The sequence below is a fragment of the Rattus norvegicus genome, chromosome 4, assembly GCF_036323735.1.
Source record: "Rattus norvegicus strain BN/NHsdMcwi chromosome 4, GRCr8, whole genome shotgun sequence".
Taxonomy (NCBI): Eukaryota; Metazoa; Chordata; class Mammalia; order Rodentia; family Muridae; genus Rattus; species Rattus norvegicus.
Window position 1 is genome coordinate 18,363,174 of NC_086022.1, and position 24,673 is coordinate 18,387,846.

The window sequence follows — 24,673 nt, forward strand, 5'->3', positions numbered from 1 at the left end:
GAGTCTTTTTTATATGTTGGGGCACCTTGTGGGTATATGCCCAAGAGAGGTATCGCGGGATCCTCAGGTAGTTCAATGTCCAATTTTCTGAGGAACCTCCAGACTGATTTCCAGAATGGTTTTACCAGTCTGCAATCCCACCAACAATGGAGGAGTGTTCCTCTTTCTCCACATCCTCGCCAGCATCTGCTGTCACCTGAGTTTTTGATCTTAGCCATTCTCACTGGTGTGAGGTGAAATCTCAGGGTTGTTTTGATTTGCATTTCCCTTATGACTAAAGATGTTTAACATTTCTATAGGTATTTCTCAGCCATTCAGCATTCCTCAGCTGTGAATTCTTTGTTTAGCTCTGAACCCCATTTTTTAATAGGGTTACTTGTCTCCCTGCGGTCTAACTTCTTGTGTTCTTTGTATATTTTGGATATAAGGCCTCTATCTGTTGTAGGATTGGTGAAGATCTTTTCCCAATCTGTTGGTGGCCGTTTTGTCCTAACCACAGTGTCCTTTGCCTTACAGAAGCTTTGCAGTTTTAAGAGATCCCATATGCCGATTCTTGATCTTAGAGCATAAGCCATTGATGTTTTGTTCAGGAAATTTTTTCCAGTGCCCATGTGTTCCAGATGCTTCCCTAGTTTTTCTTCTATTAGTTTGAGTGTATCTGGTTTGATGTGGAGGTCCTTGATCCACATGGACTTAAGCTTTGTACAGGGTGATAAGCATGGATCGATCTGCATTCTTCTACATGTTGACCTCCAGTTGGACCAGCACCATTTGCTGAAAATGCTATCTTTTTTCCATTGGATGATTTTGGCTCCTTTGTCAAAAATCAAGTGCCCATAGGTGTGTGGGTTCATTTCTGCGTCTTCAATTCTATTCCATTGGTCTATCTGTCTGTCTCTGTACCAATATCATGCAGTTTTTATCACTATTGCTCTGTAATACTGCTTGAGTTCAGGGATAGTGATTCCCCCTGAAGTCCTTTTATTGTTGAGGATAGTTTTAGCTATCCTGGGTTTTTTGTTATTCCAGATGAATTTGCAAATTGTTCTGTCTAACTCTTTGAAGAAATGGATGGGTATTTTGATGGTGATTGCATTGACTCTGTAGATTGCTTTTGGTAAAATGGCCATTTTTACTATATTAATCCTGCCAATCCATGAGCATGGGAGATTTTTCCATCTTCTGAAGTCTTCTTCAATTTCTTTCTTCAGAGTCTTGAAGATCTTATTGTACAAATCTTTTACGTGCTTGGTGAAAGCCACACCGAGGTACTTTATATTATTTGGGTCTATTATGAAGGGCGTCGTTTCCCTAATTTCTTTCTCAGCTTGTTTCTCTTTTGTGTAGAGGAAGGCTACTGATTTATTTGAATTAATTGTATACCCAGCCACTTTGCTGAAGTTGTTTATCAGCTTTAGTAGTTCTCTGGTGGAACTTTTGGGATCAGTTAAATATACTATCATATCATCTGCAAATAGTGATATTTTGACTTCTTCTTTTCCGATCTGTATCCCCTTGACCTCCTTTTGTTGTCTGATTGCTCTGGCTAGAACTTCAAGAACTATATTGAATAACTAGGGAGAGAGTGGGCAGCCTTGTTTAGTCCGTGATTTTAGTGGGATTGCTTCAAGTTTCTCTCCATTTAGTTTAATGTTAGCAACTGGTTTGCTGTATATGGCTTTTATTATGTTTAGGTATGGGCCTTGAATTCCTATTCTTTCCAGGACTTTTATCATGAAGGAGTGTTGAATTTTGTCAAATGCTTTCTCAGCATCTAATGAAATGATCATGTGGTTTTGATCTTTCAGTTTGTTTATATAATGGATCACGTTGATGGTTTTCCCTATATTAAACCATCCCTGCATGCCTGGGATGAAGCCTACTTGATCATGGTGGATGATTGTTTTGATGTGCTCTTGGATTCGGTTTGCCAGAATTTTATTCTGTATTTTTGCGTCGATATTCATAAGGGAAATTGGTCTGAAGTTCTCTTTGTTTGTTGGGTCTTTGTTTGGTTTAGGTATAAGAGTAATTGTGGCTTCATAGAAGGAATTCCGTAGTGCTCCATCTGTTTCAATTTTGTGGAATAGTTTGGATAATATTGGTATGAGGTCTTCTATGAAAGTCTGATAGAATTCTGTACTAAATCTGTCTGGACCTGGGTTCTTTTTGGTTGGGAGACCTTTAATGACTGCTTCTATTTCCTTAGGAGTTATGGGGTTGTTTAACTGGTTTATCAGTTCCTGATTTAACTTTGGTACCTGGTATCTGTCTAGGAAATTGTCCATTTCCTGCAGATTTTCAAGTTTTGTTGAATATAGCCTTTTATAGTAAGATCTGATGATTTTTTGAATTTCCTCTGAATCTGTAGTTATGTCTTTTCATTTCTGATTTTGTTAATTTGGACACACTCTCTGTGTCCTCTCTTAGTCTGGCTAAGGGCTTATCTATCTTGTTGATTTTCTCAAAGAACCAACTTTTGGTTCTGTTGATTCTTTCTATGGTCCTTTTGGTTTCTACTTGGTTGATTTCAGCTCTGAGTTTGATTATTTTCTGCCTTCTACTCCTCCTGGGTGTATTTGCTTCTTTTTGTTCTAGAGCTTTTAGGTGTGATGTCAAGCTGCTGACATATGCTCTCTCCTGTTTCTTTCTGCAGGCACTCAGAGCTATGAGTTTTCCTCTTAGCACAGCTTTCATTGTGTCACATAAGTTTGGGTATGTTGTACCTTCATTTTCATTAAATTCTAAAAAGTCTTTAATTTCTTTCTTTATTTCTTCATTGACCAGGTTATCGTTGAATAGAGCATTGTTCAATTTCCATGTATATGTGGGCATTCTTCCCTTATTTTTATTGTATACCAGTTTTAGGCCGTGGTGGTCCAATAGCACGCATGGGATTATTTCTATCTTTCTGTACCTGTTGAGGCTCGTTTTTTGACCAATTATATGGTCAATTTTGGAGAAAGTACCATGAAGAGCTGAGAAGAAGGTATATCCTTTTGCTTTAGGATAGAATGTTCTATAAATATCTGTTAAGTCCATTTGGCTCATGACTTCTCTTAGTCTGTCTATGTCTCTGTTTAATTTCTGTTTCCATGATCTGTCCATTGATGAGAGTGGGGTGTTGAAATCTCCTACTATTATTGTGTGAGGTGCAATGTGTGTTTTGAGCTTTAATAAGGTTTCTTTTACGTATGTAGGTGCCCTTGTATTTGGGGCATAGATATTAAGATTGAGAGTTCATCTTGGTGGATTTTTCCTTTGATGAATATGAAGTGTCCTTCCTTATCTTTTTTGATGCTTTTAGTTCAAAATTGATTTTATTTGATATTAGAATGGCTACTCCAGCTTGATTGTTCCAAACATTTGCTTGGAAAGTTGTTTTCCAGCCTTTAACTCTGAGGTAGTGTCTGACTTTGTGTCTGAGGTTTGTTTCCTCTAGGCAGCAGAATGCAGGGTCCTCGTGGTGTATCCAGTTTGTTAATCTATGTCTTTTTATTGGGGAGTTGAGGCCATTGATGTTGAGAGATATTAAGGAATAGTGATTATTGCTTCCTGTTATATTCATATTTGGATATGAGGTTATGTTTGTGTGCTTTTCTTCTCTTTGTTTTGTTGCCAAGACGATTAGTTTCTTGCTTCTTCTAGGGTATAGCTTGCCTCCTTATGTTGGGCTTTACCATTTATTATCTTTTCTACTGTTGGATTTGTAGAAAGATATTGTGAAAATTTGGTTTTGTCATGGTATATCTTGGTTTCTCCATCTATGTTAATTGAGAGTTTTGCAGGATACGGTAACCTGGGCTAGCATTTGTGTTCTCTTAGGGTCTGTATGACATCTGTCCAGGATCTTCCGGCTTTCATAGTTTCTGGTGAAAAGTCTGGTGTGATTCTGATAGGTCTGCCTTTATATGTTACTTGACTTTTTCCCTTACTGCTTTTAATATTCTTTCTTTATTTTGTGCATTTGGTGTTTTGACTATTATGTGACAGGAGGAATTTCTTTTCTGGTCCAATCTATTTGGAGTTCTGTAGGCTTCTTGTATGCTTATGGTTATCTCTTTCTTTAGGTTAGGGAAGTTTTCTTCTATGATTTTGTTGAAGATATTTACTGGTCCTTTGAGCTGGGAGTCTTCACTCTCTTCTATACCTATTATCCTTAGGTTTGATCTTCTCATTGAGTCCTGGATTTCCTGTATGTTTTGGACCAGTAGCTTTTCTCGCTTTACATTATCCTTAACAGTTGAGTCGATGATTTCTATGGAATCTTCTGCTCCTGAGATTCTCTCTTCCATCTCTTGTATTCTGTTGGTGAAGCTCATATCTACAGCTCCTTGTCTCTTGTTTTGGTTTTCTATATTTAGGGTTGTTTCCATGTGTTCTTTCTTGATTGCTTCTATTTCCATTTTTAATTCCTTCAACTTTTGCTTGTGTTTTCCTGGAATTCTTTCAGGGATTTTTTGTGACTCCTCACTCTGGGCTTATACTTGTTTATTTATGTTTTCCTGGAATTCTTTTAGGGATTTTTGTGATTCCTCTCTGTAGGCTTGTACTTGTTCTCTAAGGGAGTTCTTCATGTCTTTCGTGAAGTCCTCCAGCATCATGATCAAATATGATTTTGAAACTAGATCTTGCTTTTCTGGTGTGTTTGGATATTCCGTGTTTGCATTGGTGGGAGAATTGGGCTCCGATGATGCCATGTAGTCTTGGGTTCTGTTGCTTGGGTTCCTGCGCTTGCCTCTCGCCATCAGATTATCTCTAGTGTTACTTTGCTCTGCTATTTCTGACAGTGGCTACACTGTCCTATAAGCCTGTGTGTCATGAGTGCTGTAGACCTGTTTTCCTGTTTTTTTTCAGCTAGTTATGCGGACAGAGTGTTCTGCTTTTGGGCATGTAGATTTTCCTATCTACAGGTCTTCAGCTGTTCCTGTGGGCCTGTGTCTTGAACAACAGGCAGGTCACTTGCAGCAGAAAAGTTGGTCTTACCTGTGGTCCAGAGGCTCTAGTTTGCTCGTGGGGTGCTGCCTATGAGCTCTCAGAGGTGGCAGCAACCAGGAAGATCTGTGCTGCCCTTTCCGGGACCTTCTGTTCACCAGGGTTCCAGATGGCATTTGGTGTTTTCCTCTGGCTTCAGAGATGTGTGCAGAGTGCAGTCTCTTCTGGTTTCCCAGGCGTGTCTGCCTCTCTGAAGGTTTAGCTCTCCCTCCCACGGGATTTGGGTGCAGAGAACTGTTTATCCGGTAGGTCCCTTCAGGTTCTGGCGGTGTCTCAGACGCAGTGGACCTCCTGCTCCTGGGCCCTCCTCTAAGGGAACCCAGAGGCCGTATACAGTTTCCTGTTGGGCCAGGGATGTGAGCGGGGGGGGGGCAGTGTTGGTGGTCTCTTCTGCTCTGCAGCCTCAGGAGTGCCCACCTGACCAGGTGGTGAGATCTCTCTCCCAAGGGGTTTGGGAACAGAGAGCTGCTGCCGTAAACCTACATTTTAAAGGTTATAGCTACCATAAGAGTTTTATTAAGCTTGAGGATATAGACTGTGTGAGCTTTCACTTCCTCTGGTGAAAAACATTAGCAGTACAGTGATTGTCATGCTCTGGTTCAGATTCTGTTGTGAATGTATGGGGATTAAACATGAGTTCTTGTAATGCATCTGTCATCTTCCTCTTAAATATGTCCCAATATTTGTGTACTCAACTTATTGCACTTCTTCTTTTCACAAGAGCTGAACTACATAAATCAGCTCTCTAAAATACTGCCATGAAAGATTTTTAAATCGTCATAGACACTGGGTAAAGGGTACTATTTTCATAATCCCAAAACAGGAGAAACATTGTAACTGGGTCAAAACTTCTAAAAGCAAATGACAGAACATTAATGAATTCTGAAATACTGAATTCTATAGTTTAAAAAATAGTTTAAAGGGGTAAAATTTTCATTTTCTTTACTGTTGTTTAAGTTATTTGTTTAATTTACACCCAGATAGTAACTTCCCTTCCCTCCTATCCTTTCAGTCTCTCCCTCTCCCATCCCATCCTCCATCTACCTCTTTTCCCCTTTTCTTCCCATAAAAGGGAGCGCTACTGTGGGTATCAACCAGCTTTGGCATACCAAGCTGCAGTAGGACTATCTGATCTTATTCTATTGAGGCTAGATAAAGCAGCCCAGTAGAGGGAAAGGAATCCTAAGACAGGCAATGAAGTCAGAGAAAGCCCTTGCTGCCATTGTAGGAGTGCTATATGAAGACCCAGCAGCACAACTTGTGAATATGTGTCTAGGTCCATCTAAAAGTGTGACATTTTTAGTTGAATGTTTTTAAAATCTCAAATGTCAAAAGATTTTCTGCTTTCCTACTAATAAATAAGAGAGAAATATAAAGGACCTCTGAAGGAAAAAATTGCAATATTATTAGCGTTAAGGTAAAAATGGCTAATAGGCTTCAGAAAATAGGTTAAAATTTATTTAAATAGTTACCATGAAGTCCAAAACAGAGCCTGACCAATGTACTTGTTAAAACTCAGAGCTTTGTATGAGTCAATGTGGACAGTGTTTGAAGGCTTCTTGCATATTGAAGAGTGCTTATGATCCTGCTCAGTACTGTGGGGAGTGATAGCTAAAAGAACGTAACTCCTTCCTCAAAAACAAACCATACCAGCAGTTAAATAATCAGGACATAGACACTAATCAGTTGTATGACTTCTTCAAGCATGATAAGTGACCTTTGGAAAAACAAAGCAAGGAAGAAACAAAGATTTACAGGCTCAGGAATGAAAGTGTCAGGAACGGAACCCTGACTGACTGTCAGGAAGCTTCAAGCATTGTCAAGTGCTGGACGCTACACAACTTAGTGTTCAATATCATTTTTAATTTTCATCGTTTTTTGATTAAAAGAAGGAAAGCAAAAGTCACATTAAGTTTGACAGTCACAAACCAAAACAGACTATAAGGGATGGTTATATAAGTCCTGTCGCACACTAAATATTCATACCTAATAAGAACAGGGTTCAAATGAACATCTGTTCGCATTCTCATGGCAAGGAGACTTCCCAAAGAATTGAACCTCAGTCGACTCATTGCCATTGATGGTTCTAGATCACGATTCATATCTGTTTATTTATTGCTGGAATGGATATCTAGAGGGCTAGATGAACTTCATGTGGAATACTATGACTCAAAATACTGTTTCAAGCAATATTTAAGGATGAAAACTTAGGCCTGGTGAGAGAGTTCAGTCAGTAAAGCACTTGAAAATCCCAGGATCCATGTGAAAAGGCCAGGCTTGATGTTTCTAGTCTCAGAGGTGGGGGGCGGGCAAGATAGACATAAACCTGGAGCTTTATGGCCAGGTATCCTCTCATAGTCACAGAGCCCCTGATGCCAATGTAAAACATTTCTCATAAAACAACAAAAAAAGAAGTAGATAGCATACATAGGAATAACACCTATGGTTATACTCTATCCTCCACATACATGTGTGTATATGGACACATGCATCCATATTGATGCACATACATGATTACAAATATATGTATATACCTTCCCTCTCCATACACACCCACATGAAACTAACCCAAGTCTTTACTCTTAAATGAACATAGCATGCACTGCCTTAGTACTCAAATTGCAATTTCTTGAAAATTCATGCTGTGGATTCGATTCCACTGGGTGTCTTTTGAGTCTTAAATAGCAAGAGCTGTTGGTAATGAAGCTGAACAAAATCTCTCAGTGGCCTCTGCAAATGTACATTTGGTGTTTGCTCAATGGAATATGTGACATTTTACTCTCCAGAGAAAGTCATAAGATAGAGATGACATTAGAGTGTTAACTAATAATCACCCAAGTGAATGCAGTGTTCACGTACACATCCATTTTTATGACATATCTTTTTCTGTTAGTGCCCATATTTTCCACATTTTGTATTGCCTTTGCCAATATTGTTAAATATTCTCTTTAAGACTTACTTTATCTGCCCTTATGTTGAAAATCTATCTCTAGATGATTGCCTTAATATTTATATGCATGAGAATTAAATCTGAGAAAAAAGCATTTCTATTAAAAAAATTGAATTCCATAATAGGAATGTAGAAAATCTCAGTCAAAATATTTATTAAGATATTCTTTATTCTCCATTGTCTTGTCATGCAATGTAGATAAAATGTTCATAGTTTTAAAAGGATTGCCTATGGTTTCCTTTCCTATAAGTAACTCCTTCGATATGAAAAGGTCAGTAGTTTATAGTGAGGTTTGACACGATGGTTTCATCTCTTAACCCATTGAAATCCAAGTCAAAACCCCAATAAAGCAGAGTAGATTAATGACCTCTTGGTAATAGTTAAATGGATGTATTGGTGCCATTCACCTTGGAAGCCTCAGCAAAGCGTAAGGCTAAGAAGGAGTTTCCGATGTTCTCTCTCTTTACTTTTCACCCCTCTAAGGGGGAGGGAGCTGGGCCAGCATCACACACCCACAAGTACAATGTAAGACCAAGGACTGGAGTAACCCTGAGCTTAGGAGCAAAATATATTCTTGCCTGGGACTCTCAGGTTACTTCACTTCAGGAGCAATTTGGAGACGATTTTCTAGGGAGTCTGCCAGCTTTTGGGCAGGATCACCTTATGAGGGTTTTTTCTGTCTGCTTCTGGTGTCTTTGTGAGAATATTCTTCACGTTGTGGTTCTAGAAGTGACTGCGGTACCTGAGATGCCAAGCTCAGTAGTAATTAGACTTGTATAGTCCTTGCTGCTTCGATTTGAATGAAAATATCTAGGCTAATTTTTTTTTAAATCATGTCACTATCCTCCTGAAATTTCAGCTAAATTAACAACAACAGAAAATGACAAATAGATAAGAACTTCCACTTAGAACAATGGGCCATTTCCATTTGTAAAGTTTGTTTGTCATCCCTGTTGATTGACAGAGTTTCCAATTGTTTTCCAAATTATGAATCCAAGAGTCTTCAGGTTCATGCTCTGTAGTATGGGGGGGGGGGCACTCTTCTTTGCACTTTATGATCTGAGATTTGCAAGCTTAATTGTGACAGATCAACAGTTCCCTAATTTACTTCCCCTTTGCTGCAGCCCAGCATCTGGAATAATGATTACATTTGAAAAAAAGCATCGAAGGGGTGGCCCACTTAGTTCCCTTGGTTCCCTGGCCTCTGACTTACTTGGATGGGAACATGGCCTTAAAAAAAGACTGCTGAGTATTTCAGATATAGATAATGGGTCTTCACCAGAAATAGACCCCTATGAGCTAAACTAGCAGTGTAGTGTGGCTTTTTTTTCTTTTCTCTTTTTCAATTCTGTTAGCAACAAACCACAAACTGGCCTCTGACACTGAATTTTTTTTAAAAGCTCATTTCAACTCTCCCACACATAAGTAGTGAGGAGAACAGGGTAGGGGTTTTCTATTGAGGACCTTTTCTTCTTCACAGCCGCCTTCTGAAATGTATGGAACAAGTGGTGAATGGTTTCCTAGCTTTTCAAAGGTAAGTTGTGTGGGATTTTTCCCTCTTTACATAAAAAAATATTAGTTTTTCTACTTTTACACTGATAGGAAATGATAATATTTTAAAACACTTCTTATGAAAAATGTTAAAATGAAAAAGTTAATCCATTGCTTTTGTACACACTCTAGGCTTTATTTGAATTGTTATATTTGCTTTTTACAGATCTTCCTACATTTTTGCTGGATAGTATTAAAATTGTGTTTAGTGACCAGTGATATTTTAATTTATGCGTTTTGATATCATGTGTATTTTCCAACACTCATTTGTTAATATTTAAAATGATTTATAGGCCAGTTGAGTTTTATTCAAATTTCTCTATTTAAACATGATTTTATATTAAAATATGATGAAGAATATTTTTAATGAGTATTGAAACAGTGAGATTAATATACAAATGATTTGTAAATCTTATGGCAACACTGTCTTGAATGAATTTTATTAACACGCTTGCTGCTGTTCTGTGTCAAAAGCTTGTTGAAGTGTCCATGGACAATTTTGGGTAAACTTGATTTTTCTCTACACAGTTAGAAGGGAGGAGGGTATTACATATACATTTACCAAACACTTTTCTTTAATGAACAAAGTTATTTTATTACCCAAAAAGTGGATTATTTCAAAAGACGACTGTAATTTAATTAGTGTAAGTCAGTATGCACCTCAAATGTAAAAATAAAAGTAAATGAATGCCTTTGAAAATTAAAAAAAATTGCTTCAAATATTAGTAAGTTAGTTTTTGAACATAGAAGGATCCCAGGACTTTCCAGTTCTTTCATAGGTAATTTTAAGCTGTAAATTTCTTTTGAAAATTCTAAGAAAATCTTATAGGACATATTGCTTTGTCAATAAGTAAAAATGAAATTCTCAAAAAAAATTACTAGTTGATTTTCCAAGAGTCTTTTAGAGTATATAAATGAACAATATTAAAAAAAAAGAAGCCTTTCTACCAAAATCATTATTGAGCCAGAACAATAAACCAGATTCAGATTAACAGATATCAGGGCACCCTGGGGAAAGCAATAAAGTTAACAGTGGATGGGGCATTTGTACAGAGTGTACCCACAACTTTGGAATTCATTTTGAAAGTCACAGTTGATGCTCTTACCATTAGTGAAACTTATGATTATTTTCTCTAAATTTGAAAGTTTTGTCTTTCTTTTTTGCCTATTTTGCTATTTTCTGAAGGAACCAATTATTTTACTGCTTTGTGATTTAATCCAAGACTTTATAGTTAGTTTACTAGAAATTTCAAGTTTCATGATCTGATGGAGTGGCTCTCTCACCACTGAACAAAAATTTAATATTACACACGCAATGTGTACAAACCAGACACTATTGAAACTTGAAAATATTTATGTAATTTTTATATAACCACATTTACTACAGTTTTCCAAATTACATTATTGGGCAACATGAAATTAGTCATTACTACATTAAAGTTGCTTAAAATAATGTTGCATAATGCTTTAAACTCATTGTGTGCAAATTTAACTTCTTACAGTGTTTGATTTCATTGCACACTTGCAATCTTTCTTAATCTATGTCATACTCAGAGAAAATAGAATAAAAAATAATTTGCAAAAAAATCCACAACTGAATACATATTTCCTAACTTCAGATTTTAAGCCCTGAAAACCTTGCAGTAATATTCTAACTATAGTAGAATTTAGAGTATAGAAAGAAATACTAATGCTACCTAGGTTCAAATAAATATTTGTACAAATGGCTCACATATATAGTTTCACTTAATTTCTAAGGTTGAATCAGACAGAATCCAATTAATTCCTAGCTGTATTCATTGTTAACAATTTGGGGACACAGTTTACAGAAGTTATAAAAATTGATTCTCAAGCTTAGGGAAGCAGATGATACTTCTTGGATCTTCCATTGGATGTTCTTGGAGTTCATTGCTCACTAATGAAATTTTCCTGCTGTTCCGTTTAAGTCAATTTGTCAAAAGGAATCAGTTCAAACCTACAGTAGTTCCAAGTTAAGCCTCTAAAAGATAGACTAAGCTTTGAAGGATTTGGGCCATTATATGTGTAATACAATCTATTAATTACAAAAGGTTATCCCCAAGACAAGTTTTTATTGTAATTCAATAAGTTTAATTAAGTGAAATGATTCATTGACACTATAAATACCTGTTTATTGATTTATTTATTATTTGCTGTAAATGTCACCCACATATAATCTATTAGGATGCAAATGGACATGTGAGTAAGACAGGATTCTGATGACTTGAATTGGATGAGAATTTGGAGGTCACCTTATCAAGATACTTACAAGTTTTCTGCAGAGCCCTTGAATCCTGAAGTGATATTTGAAAGCCGCTGTGAGGCACAGCTGAAAGCAAGATCATAATTCTTACCTTCTATGTTTTAGCTCTTCTCTAAACTGAATCATACGGGCTATTAAACCAAGGAGTTCTATATCCACACATAATTTTATAAAGATTGGCCTTAGGTCTTTTGTTCTAGTATGATCAAGTACTATCAGATAACGGAACACCTTCCCATAGAGAAGTTTTAATCCAGCAACATGGCTGCTTTAGCAAGAGATCATATGCAAAGTCCTCCTATATCTGTGTGATTTGGCTGGAATTACAGACACATCTTTAATCCCAGGAGACAAGCAGCTCTCTTGGGTTCAAGGAGTTCAAGACCAGCCAGGGATAGAGCAAGTTTAACATTAAAAAAAAAATAAAAAGCTTAGGTCCAGGCACTTAGGTAAATGCCTTCAATCCCAGCACTCAGGAGACAGAGGCTTGCAGAAACTCTGGGTTCTGAAAGTCAATCAATTCCATTGTATCAATGAGTTGAGAGGCCCTGCAGTAGAGAGTTCTTGGCAGTTTAGTTCATGGAATTCAGAGTCACTTTTACTGGGATAGTTTTAAAGAAAAAAGTTGTAGGTGAAGAGAGAAGGAGCCAAAGAATGATAAAGGGAAGATGAGAACAGATTGCCAGAGTTAGTTTGAGGCTAAGCAGAGAAATTCAGCTACAAGCTGAGAGAAGCCATTTTGAATCAGTCAGTCTTGAAAAGAGTTTTGGCCCGGAAAACTGAGTTAAGCCAGCCAGCCAGAATTCAGAAAGAGCTAGAAAGTGTAAACTTATTCAACAGTAGGCCTCTGAGATGACAATTACATCTGGCAAATAAAAATTACATTTACACCTTACTATGAATCTATTCTTAAATGTGTATGTTGGCTTTATAGAACATATATCATGGCTTTGTAAATACCAATAGACAGGGTGGAGAGAAAATGTGTGAAAAGGACATAATCAATTCATTTTGAAAAAGTCCTATACTCACATTTAATGTAAATTCAATTTATTCACTAAGTTACCCCTAGTTGTATTTCCACATTAGGTTATCATGGGTAAGTGCTGCTCTTTTCTTGGGTAAGGAAGATAGTGTATGAAAAGATAACAATTTCAACAGAGTTCTATGGCCTGGTTTTCCTATGCTAAGAAGTGGGAGGAGCTTTATATGTAGAATAAAAATTTTTAGCTGTTGGGTGATGGAGGAAAAGATAGAACCCATGCCGCAGTGTGACTCTGAAACATTTTCATATTCGATGTTCACGTGTCAGCAAACGTTGCCTGTGGGCCATGCCTTTTCTAGGTGGAGTTTCTGAGGGAACAAAGTTTGAAACACACGTGGAAATAATTAGAGATTCCTCCTGGGAATTTCCTCTGCTATTCAGCCTACTTAGCAGGGAGGCTGCTTATAGTTCATCGTACCTCAGGCTTTGACCAATCTATTGGGTTCTACTAAGTTTCCCATGTAAAGGAAGGAGACTGTGCTTCAAAGTTCACAATAGGAGTACTTCTGCCAACTCCGGGAAAATAATAATAATAATAATAATAATAATAATAATAATAATAATAATACAACTTACCATATAGAAGTCACTATGAAGTTCTGAAAAACAAATCTATATGTATTTTATACACTGAATAAAAGATAGCAGCTGACAGATTTGTAGCTGGTGACATTTTAAAATATGCCATCTGAGTCCCTCTCCTCTTTTAGATTAGTTCAAACAGTTCTCTTGTACTGATTACTCTTTGATTTCTAAATTTCAATACTTTAAGCAGGAAAGTTTGATTGCAAATAATATCTTCACTATAGAATATTACCAAAATTAATGTAAAGTTAGAAAATAGACAATGTAAAATATGAGCAGCTGTGCTATTGAGAAAATGTAATCTTCTCAGATCCAAATTATGTGATCCTTAATAGCTAAATTGATAGACAGGAGTTAAAAAGACTGTACATTTCTCTGAAGATAAGTTTGGATGGACAAGCTGCTGACTAGAATGAGCTAACCTGAGTATCTGTGTCCTCAGGGTAATGAAACACCTTCAGATTTAGTCATGTATGAAAAACCAGCCAAGATCACACTAAAAATCCCTCCTTCCTCATAATGTTAAGGGACTAAATAAATGATAGTCAGTGGAACCTAGTAAAAAAGGATCTTTCCTATTTTAGGGCAAACCCAGAAACTTTCCATGACATGATGGAATGATCGTGACTCAGTCATTAAAAACATGAACCAATGGACAAGCTAACTTCTTCCATCCTGTCAAATATCAGCACATGGTTGAAAGAATGTTAGATAAATGCTTATATCAAGGTTTAACATCATACTCTAACTAAATATATTTCTTGATACTCTTGTTTTCTAAGAAGTCTGACTCAATATCAGTAGGATATGTACAATTGAAGCAGACACAACTCAAACCATACCCTCCTCTATCTGCTAATTGCTATTCTGGTGTACATGTTTCATGATTGATTTCTTGGCAATGGAGAACAGGCTCTGTTTCTTGGATGCTCCAGTAGATGCTGTTTAACTTTGCTATTCTTGTGGAAACTCTTTGCTGACATGCATAGGAATATTCACTAAGAAAAAAATGTAGAAATGGCATACTCACAATTCATAGGTTCATATCAAGTTCAGAAGAGATATTATTCTAATTTTAAGGTCACTTTATACTCTACTTGTCAGAATTGTAAATGACCTTACTGAATAATTTCTAGCATTTATTAAAATCTCTCTCTCTCTCTCTCTCTCTCTCTCTCTCTTTGTGTGTGTGTGTGTGTGTGTGTGTGTGTGTGTGTGTGTGTAAAACTTTCAGGGTTTAATTCTCTATTTCAGCCTTGTAGATGCCAATCAACATATCAAACTTGGCAGCAATTGGGCTTATGCACTGTGCCATCTCCGGCCCCAAATGAATAATTTTAATGATGTTCATACTGGCATTAAATAACTTCCCATATGAAGTGACTCAGTATGTGCTTTGACTTAGATCTAATTAATTTGTATCTACCAAACTTCTAGAACACACAGGATTTCCTGTCCCAGTTCTAAGATCATGGGCCCCACTTTCCTAAAGAGGTTCTCTTCAACTTCTCTAAGAAGTGTTAGGCAGATATGAAGTATGTCGGGGACAAATGTCTCTGGGTGTGAAGGCCTTGCTGTGCATTCCCAGTTTGATCTCGCAGGCAACAACTTAGAAAATGACCAAAAAAAGGGGGGGGGGTGAATACCATTTCTGCTACTCACATATTAAGTTGCCACTTTCACTTTAGATCTGATTTTGAAACATTAGTAAAGTCAAGATAGGGAGAGACTGAGTAGTTCTTTATGGCCTCTGAGAAGGGTGCAGAAAGGTCAGGTTTATTTAATCTCCAACCTTTTATTTGTGCTGGCTGCTGGATCCTTCTGTTTGATTTCTGTCTCATAGGTATGACTTCTTCCTTTACAGCTGGAAGAAGTCCAGCCTCCTCCCCAGTCCTTTGGGTACCTGAAAGATTGTTTCAGGAAACATCTTGGACCTTCCAGTTGCATGAAGAGAGCAGGCCTAAGTAAAGGGAAGCCCCAGGGATTGCAGAGGGAGAACAGTTGCCAAGAAAGGGTCTGGACTGTTTATGCTTCTCCATTTTTGAGAAAGGCTTATAGTTGTACACAGAGTGTTTTATAAGTGCTCTCTGTGTGCCTTATCTTTTCTTGGTTCTGTTGACATCTGTGTTCCTCTTGGCAGCAGGTGTTTTGATGTAACACAAAACTGTTACAAAGTGCAAACCACAGGTATACCACACTATGAATGGCAAAACACATCATAAAGCTGTCACTGAAACCCAACTTCGTCTTCAAGCATTGATGAAGAAGACACGATTTTATTAGTTTTGATGCAGCAGAATTCAGTGGTTCTGTAAATTGCTTCCTTTCAATGTATTCAGTAGCCACATAAAATAAGATGTCACAAATTAAACTGACCACATGGAGTGTACAATAGCAATACTACTGTATTTGAGAGCATTGACATTATATGTGTGTGTGTGTGTGTGTGTGTGTGTGTGTGTGTGTGTGTGCATCTTCAAATCCTTTAACCTATGTTTTGTCAAAATCATTGATAATGAGATTAGAAACCATATACTTTTAAAAGTTTCTTTAATGTCTTCCATACTGTATGGCAAAAATGTCAGACATGAGCATAAAATTTGGAAAAGAAATAGAGTTTTCCTTAATGCTATGATGACATGAAAGGAAATGCTAGTATTAATTTTGTGATAATGTGTGTTTCCTCTGCATTTTTGTCTTGACAAGTAGCTTACAAGGGATTCGAAGTCTTGAAACTTTCTGAGTCTCAATGGACTATTTCTCACACAACTCAGATACTGCTGTTCATGCATGAATTAGGTATGTTACCACTACCGCCATGGCTTAGTAGACAAGGCATATCAGTCCAGCCACACTTGTTTTGCAGGAGAATTTCTGGCAGAGCATTGAGGGTTCTGTGTGGGTGGAGAAACTAGATAGGGAGTGAAGGTATAAAAAATCATGCATCCTGTGGTGAGGAGTATTAGGATGGGGATGTTTATATAGCTTTCCTTAGGTAAGATTATAGTATGTCAATCACCCCGGGATGAAAATATAAAACAGAAAAGTTTTTTTTTTTAAAGCGAGCATATTATTTGATGTTGCTTCCGCTTCTGGTGGGTTTTTGTGAACAAAAAGAAGGAGTAGGACCTAGAAAACCAGCATGTCGTAGCAAACCAAAAGATTTGTTTGTGGTTAGTTGGCAAAATGTTCTGTATCAGTTGCATGAATTCTTTGCACTTTGTTCTTTTCGTGCTGATACTCCAGATTCTTTTTTAGGTCCTCTTTCTAATAGTTGAACCAGGCCACATAGAAAGCACTGTAATTGTACCTGTGAATTGGCAAGAAGCAAGTGCTCTCCCTTGATTCTGCTGCACGAGGAGGAGAATGGGCTGTGATCTGAACTGTGGGCTCATTACTGGAGCCATTATTGGTGCTGTCCTGGCTGTGTTTGGAGGCATTCTCATGCCGGTTGGAGACCTGCTCATTGAGAAGACAATCAAAAGGGTAAAAATGATTGAGAGAATCTTTTGTGCCATTTACTTCTTCTACCTTGTCTCTTGTTACTGTGTTATTGTTCTGGATGCTTGCTTGTTCTATGTTGCCTGGTAACTTTATGCTTTGAGTAAGGAAGGTGATTGTGAGTCACTGTAACCCCACAAGATAAAGTAAGCCTGTGGGAAACATTACAATGTATACAAAAGGAACGCATACACTCTTAGGAGTACAACTTAAAATGGACTGGAAGATATTATTAATCTTAAATGTATCAAATGTGATAAAACTGCAGGTTATAATCATGTAGTTTAGTAGAAACAATTTTCTTCATTTTTGGAGTAGACTGACGTGCTTTTGGATAGAAATATTCAAGTGAGTATTTTGTAAGAGTATGTTTATAAAAGTAGTTGCGTTTTAGTTAACCATGAAAAATGCACATATTTATGTGTGTTAGCATGTCAAAAAGTGTCTAACATTTAATGAGGAGCTCTGAAAACTGATCATTTAAACAGGTATAATTGTCATTACTAATAAAGAGTCTCTGTTTACTCACTTCAGGATTTGACTTTGTCAAACGTTCAGGGAAAATGTTCTGTAGGACACATTTTGGCAAACATCAATAAATTGGATCATAAACTCTAATTGGAATGATATAAATATATGAATATGTACAAAATCCTCTCCCTCCTTGGTTCATTGTTCTGTGCTTCAAATTCAAAGAACTTTTAGTGAATTGAAGATATATTAAGGGAAGCCTTTCTGCTGTGGTCCTGAAGGAAATTCAGTAGTTTGGAATTAGTGGTTACTAATGAAAGAAACCTACCCAGACCAAAGTCAAGGGTACAGAGAAAGTTTCTGCCCTGCCCAGAGGCACCTATTTTCATTTCAAAAAGTATCAACAACAGTACCCAAATGCAGGAGTACTGGCCTCACTTTCCAAGTTAGTTTGACTCTACTAAACTAGAATGACGGTAACTATACTGCAGAGAACCAGAGCAATGAATTAATTGTATTAATGTGCACTGAAACTTCTGTTATTGCCAAGACCATTCAGTCTCTTATCTACTTGTTAATTCTGGCTACATCACCTTCATCAAGATGTAACCTCAAAACCCAGTAACATAAAACCAGTATGTTTGGCACCCAGTCATATCGCGGCAAGTTTATTAGGGAGAAACCTTCTTGCTCCTGAAGCAACAAAGCAGTTAATGGAATTACTTTATTAATTGTCTCTCTATGTATACTGTTTTATTAAAGTACCCTTATTCTAGACTAAAGGTAACAAACTACCTATTTCATTAAAAAATAAATAAATAAAACTAGACGCATGAAATATTTTACGGGCCTGAGAAGATAGAATCCCTAAAATAAATGTTTAAATGTTTAATAGTATGGGTACAAAAATTGTTTGGGTAAGCAATGCTAATCAAGCAAGTAGTTAAGTGGTTGTTATTACTCCTTAATCTATACTCTTAAAGACAGGTAGAATTTAAGCATGAGCTCACACAGCAGACAAAAAAAAATATGATCATTCAAGAAAAAGAATATATAACCAAGCAGTATTTGAATTCACAGGAGCACTGGCTTAATATAATTAATATAAAAACCCTCAAATATAGTTATTCACAAATAGAAGTTACTACGTTGTCATTTTACTTGTTTCATTACAAGTGTTGAGGATTTAAGTTGAAATATTCCCTCTCCCTGTATTTACCTGTCATCTCTCTGTGTAGAATATTAAAGGTAAGCATTCCTATACACACACACACACACACACACACACACACACACACACACACACACACTACATTGTTCAATAATTATACAGTCATCACTTACATGTTTCCATGTAATGGAAAACATATTATATTGTACAATAAATGGTTTGAAATATACATACTAATATATATACATACTATATATGATCCTTAACACAATTTTTGGTAGGATTATCTTTCTTGGTAGTATTATTAATATAAAATTACAAAGAAGGGAAAGGGTGGATCAGAAGAGGCTTGCTTGACCAGGGCTGATGATGGGGGTGGGGGAAAGGGAACTGCCACTGCTCCAGGTCTTTTTATTTTATTACTTGTGGTTTCCACACAGTCCATCATAGATTATTGTCTCTGTTAACCCATAGACTGGAACTATCCTTTGGAGAAAAAACAAAGTCACAATCTTCTAGGATACAATATTATATCCAACAAGAACAATGGCTGGGTACTGATCAGTTAATATTTTTTTCAACAAAATTTGTTCATATAAACTTTGTTGAGTAACATGTGAGTGCTAGCATCATTCTGAATCAAATCTTTAATAATTTGATATGAGCTCATAATGAGAACCCGTAAAAAGAGAGTTTGAAAATAGTGGTTACAAATGAAGGAAACCTACCCAGAACAAAATGAACGGTAGAGAAAGGGTTTCTGACCTGCCCAATGGCACCCACATTCATTTGAAAAAGTATCAACTAACAGTGCCCAAATGTCATATTCATGAGTGTTGGCCTCATTTCCCAAGCTAGTTTTCATAATCTTTGAGACAATCAGTTGTATCAAAGCACAGTTTTGTAGCAGGAATAATTGGTAGCATGAATAAATCAAAAAGTTTAGAAATATCTAAGAAAAATGTGTGTCCAATGGAAAAAAAGTACTAAAAGAGTACTCACCCACACAACTGTCAAAGTTAGAGTGCACACCTCTGCTTTTCAGTGATAGCTGCCCCACCCTAAACGTCTACTAGCTTCTCTGTTCAAAGAACAAAATGATAAGTGTGGTCAGAAGTCATTTCTGATCTCATAAGAGTATATTGACTGATTTTCACTAAGGACTGAAATAATTTTGCTTTTTGAGTAACAATAACTATTAAGTTGGGCCTTAAATATTTTATGGCCTGTAGATCCATAGTCTTGTGACATAAGTCAATACAGATTTCAGCTTTAATATTCACAAACACTATCTAAAGAAAACTGGGTACAGTCAGTTCTGCAACTTTGCTCTGATACTGGGCTAGTGTGGAAATAAGCATTTTGGCTACATATCTTTTTTAAAGGAAATTACCTTGGAAAAGCAATAGCTATCTGAACCTCACATGATCAGCTCTTGTTCCTGTGTGCATGGGTTACAGTGCTACAGCATTTCCAAAGACATCCTCACCTTCTGCTTTGATTTTATCTAATCCCATCATTCCCACCATTAAGCAGTATCATTTCATGAAGAGAGGAAACTCAATTCACACCTACTAACTAAACAGGTGATCAGGGTATGCATATGTGAGGGAAACCAGTAACAGCATGAACCAAGAGACGACTGGTATAAGGCCCAATAGTGCAAATTTCCCTAAGACTGAGCTACTATTTGCCAAGTTGCAACTTATTCCAGTCATGTGCTTTCAAGGAGACTCAACTTCAAAAAGCATGTCACATCTTTCTATCCTTTCCTGACTCATTCAGTGAATTGATATTTCCAGGTGAGGAAAGTAGGTTAGGTTGTTCTTGTGTTCATGGACTCCCTTAGGCTAATTTTCTATGAAATACGTTTCTTCCTCTTCTCTTTGAACACTCTTGAATATGGGCATTCTTCTCAAATTACTTAATTGGAAGCTATAAGCTCTCTTTGTTTGCAGTAGCTACTATGACTACACAGAGTTCCTGTTCAGAGAGTAAAAGCACTAGAAAGAAGCTGGGCAAGCATCTATGGTAACTCTCTTACCTTGCAGACAATGAACCCTAATGGGTTTAGTGGCTTTCCACTTGGTCCCAAAGCTCCTAAACAGGAGGCAGTTTCTAAAAAAAGGCTTTCCAGTCATGAGGCTGTATATTTTCTTGTTTCATATTTTCAGCACTGCTGGTATACATGGTTTCTAATGTGTATCATGCACACACGCGTACATGCACACACACACACACAGACACACAGACACACAGACACACACACACACACACACACACACACACACACACACACACACACACCATACCACACTTCCCTTCTTAATTTTGCTCTTTGAAAAGTAGTGATGCCATGACTGATTAAGGAGTTGTATTATGTGTAAAAACTCAATCCTGCAATCCTCAAACATGGTTCCCAGGGGTTATATAGAACAGGATCCCAAAGAGGAAATATCCATATTTATGTAATTCTTCCTCAAGCGTTTATGATCTTCATTTAATAAATACTACTTATAATACCTTGAATTGCCCAACTTTAGAAAAAAGGGATTTTGTTGCTGCTGTTGTTGTTGTTGCTGCTGCTTCGGCTGCTGCTATTGTCGTCATCGTTGTTGCTGTTGTCGTCGTTATTGTTGAAAGCTTTGGTTTAATAACATTTAGAAGTAGCTTAACTTACTGTTTATTGACTAAGGGAATATTGCCACAGGTTCACTTGAAAGGTTACTTTAAAAGCAACAAGGATGACTCCATCCTTTACACACTGATCCTTTTCATAAACATTAACAAGAGAACACCCTTTCTGTGGACAGCATTCCTGCTTCAAGTGTGTGACAAAGTTACACAAGTTCTCACAAGGTGCTCCTTTTATTCTGACTAAACATAACAAGGTCCTAGAAGTTTCCATGTTGACTACAAGAAACAAACCAAACTTGTTTCCTTTTTGCAGGAAGTTGTCCTTGAAGAAGGAACCATTGCTTTCAAAAACTGGGTGAAAACGGGCACCACTGTGTACAGACAGTTTTGGATCTTTGACGTGCAAAACCCAGAGGAAGTGGCAAAGAATAGCAGCAAGATCAAGGTTAAACAGAGAGGTCCTTACACATACAGGTGAGTGGACTCTTCAGGAGTAGTGGTCTCACTCTGTTTCTGAGAACTCTTCCTCCTAAGGAATTCCATGGCATTGAAGTGTACTTATTTCTTGCCAACAAAATTTACATCAAAATGTTTTCCCTACAAGTAAAGGATCCTAGTCTACAGATTTAGGTTCTACCAATATATGCTACCCAAATGTTACCATATATTATATCAAAAAGAGCTGTAGAATTTATTGCAAGTTTAAAGCTACTAAGTAGCTCCCCTACTAAAAACTTTATGGATGGTTGTTTGACACTTGAGTCATGTTCCAAAATGTCCAGTTGGCATACTGAGAGATTTATGAATGCATGATGAACATCTTAGAAGGAAACAGGTATCTTACTTCTGTGATTATCCTGGTGTGGCCTCTAGGTCAGAAACAACCGTAACACCCATCAACTGCTACAACAAGTGGATGGAACAGACTCTACCTGGTTATTTCAAACTCCTTTGTGGAAATCAGATATGAGTTCAGTGTTGAGAACCACAGAAATGAAATGATTGTGCATAGATGCAGCCCCTGCTAAGTGTCGAAGTCAGATATGCATTGAGATTTAAATAGCAATTTAAAGCTTACAATGTTTCACTCTCTTATACTTTTAAATATTTTAATAGTTTATTTAATAAAGTTATAAATAAAATTTGAAATATGTGCATCTAGGGGAAATAATAATTCAGCACCTTTTGTTGGAAGAAAAAGAAAGTGGAAGAAGCAAAAGGAGAAGGAGACGAGGAGGAGGAAGGAAGAGGAGGAGGAAGGAGAGGAGGGAGAGGGAGAGGAGGAGGAGGGGGGCACAAAATGATACCACCAAATGTTGTCCACATCCATATAGAGATAGATAGGAGCTGGTAGTCATATTTCTACATACAGTTTTTTTATATTTAAATTATAGACTCTCTTCTTTTCCACTTTTAGAGTAGTCAAAGGCACTTGAAAAAACTATTCTACTATAGGATTTATGCCTATAACTTATAACCTATTTCTGTACAGAACTATAAAAGGATAGATTATACATCTGTTTTGCTTCTTAAGGCAACAGAGAAAGCTGGGAAGGAATAGGATTTATAGCAAGCTCTTCTCGTATTGCAATTACAAACTGTCCTTGATGAAGTATACTTCTAGTCTCAAGAATTCATCAAACTGGAATTTCTTTAGCTGGCCTAGTTGCCTCAAACAAAGGAAGAAGAATCAGATTTAAGAAATCTCAAAAAAAAGTTTACTATATGGAGGTATTCTGTGTGTTAGGTGAGAGTATGACATACATGCCTTTGATGATATTTGAATCCATTTTAAATTGAAGATGTTGGAAAATATGTCCCCTAAAACAGAAGCACTGGTTGGTTTGGCCAATGACTGTTAAAATGATATAGATGAGGCATTAATTGTCAGGATAAGACATGATTAAAGCATAAAATTGCATGGTTTAATATCATAATTATATCTCAATCTATAATAATTCTGATACTATAATTCCTTCTAGATATTTTACCTTTTAAATTTTATATTTTCTTTGGCAAGAATAGTAATGAAGGCATCATGTAAGCATGTGCAGAAGGCTATTTCTCTTGACATTGTTAACAAATATATCCAAAGACATCCATTTTTTTATTTTAAAATTTGAACAACAATACCAACCAACCAGACACCCCAGAGCTCCCACAGACTAAGCCACCAATCAAAGAGTACACATGGCGGGCCCCACGGCTCCAGCTGCAGATGTATCAGAAAATGACCTTGTTGGGCATCAATGGGAGGAGAGGTCCTTGGCACTTCCAAAGCTAGATGCCCTACTGTTAGAGAATGTCAGGGCTGGGAGGTGGAAGGGAGTGAATGAGTGAGTGAGTGTGGGGGTGGGTGAGGAGTGGGTGGGGGAACACCCTCATAGAAGCAGGGGGAGGGAGGAAGGGCTAGGGAGTTTCCAGAGGGGAAACCTGGAAAGGGGATAACATTTGAAATGTAGATAAAGAAAATATCCAATAAAAAAGAAATTGAGTGATTATGCTCTTTCAAAATAACTTTCCTAAGATGAGGCATGCTTTACTGATTTTATTTTCTCTTACTGAGTGCCATCTACTTGTTTGATGTTGTAAGTGCCAGTTAGGAAAAAAATGAATCGGAATTATTTAGCTTTTGTTTCACTTAGTCATCCCTGCATTGAAGTCTCTGAAATTGCTGTAGCCTTACTTGAATCAGTACTGATGGTACCTGAATTTTAAATAGATATTTTATGAAAAAGGCATTACTAGGAATTTAATTCCTTGGGTTGTTTCAGTGTTAGGTTGCTTAAGTATCTTACTCAATGGAGAATAAATGATAAAGCTTTTTACAACATCTATTTAAATACTGTTCTTGTTTTTTATACCATGAGCATGTTTTTTAAATAATACAGCTACTTTATGAAGAAGTGAGAACCAGGTATGCTGACCCACTTTATAATTACAGCACTTGGGAGAAGGTGGGCCCATAGCAAGTTTGAGGCCAGCCAGCTGAACTACCTAGTTCAAGCTTGGGCTAAAACATACCAAAAAGTAAGAAAACACTGAACATAGTCCAAATTCATTATGTTTATGGGGACCCATAATCTGTATTTGATAGGAATTCAAAAGTTCCTGTGAAACTTGTAAGCTCATGATTTTTCAACTATAGTTGTAATTCAGTTCCCATTATTGATATCTAACAACAGAATATTGTGCTGTGAGGTCTATCCTATTTCATTGTAATGTCTACTTTGTTCTGACAAAATGTTTTTCCACCAAACAATCACCTTTTAACACAGTCATGAAAACTATTACAAGCATTAAAGCCAAGAGATTAGAACTAAGGCATCAATATATAAGATGAATGGAGTTAGATCTGGATCCCTTTAAATAAGAAATGACTATTGGTTGCCTAATGGTGGTTTCATGTATGTACCCAAGAACAGGTAGGTTGGATCGACTTTCTTCTTCTTTTTTTCATTGGATATTTTTATTTACATTTCAAAT

General features: G+C 36.9%; 1 protein-coding gene across 6 annotated transcripts in view; it reads left to right on the forward strand.

Annotated features, from left to right (window-relative positions):
* Nucleotides 1–9,127: 9,127 nt before the first annotated feature.
* LOC134486712 (platelet glycoprotein 4-like) overlaps nt 9,128–24,673 on the forward strand; it is a 36,131-nt gene continuing 20,585 nt past the window's right edge. Inside the window, exons 1-4 of one of the 6 annotated variants that reach the window (XM_063286904.1) lie at nt 9,133–9,479; nt 16,114–16,206; nt 16,666–16,893; nt 21,501–21,661. In XM_063286904.1, the coding sequence (XP_063142974.1) occupies nt 16,774–16,893; nt 21,501–21,661 (281 nt within the window). In that variant the 5' untranslated portion in view covers nt 9,133–9,479; nt 16,114–16,206; nt 16,666–16,773. Of the gene's footprint in view, nt 9,480–16,113; nt 16,894–21,500; nt 21,662–24,673 lie in introns of those variants that run through there. The other 5 variants (XM_063286906.1, XM_063286902.1, XM_063286907.1 and 2 more) reach the window with 5 other exon arrangements.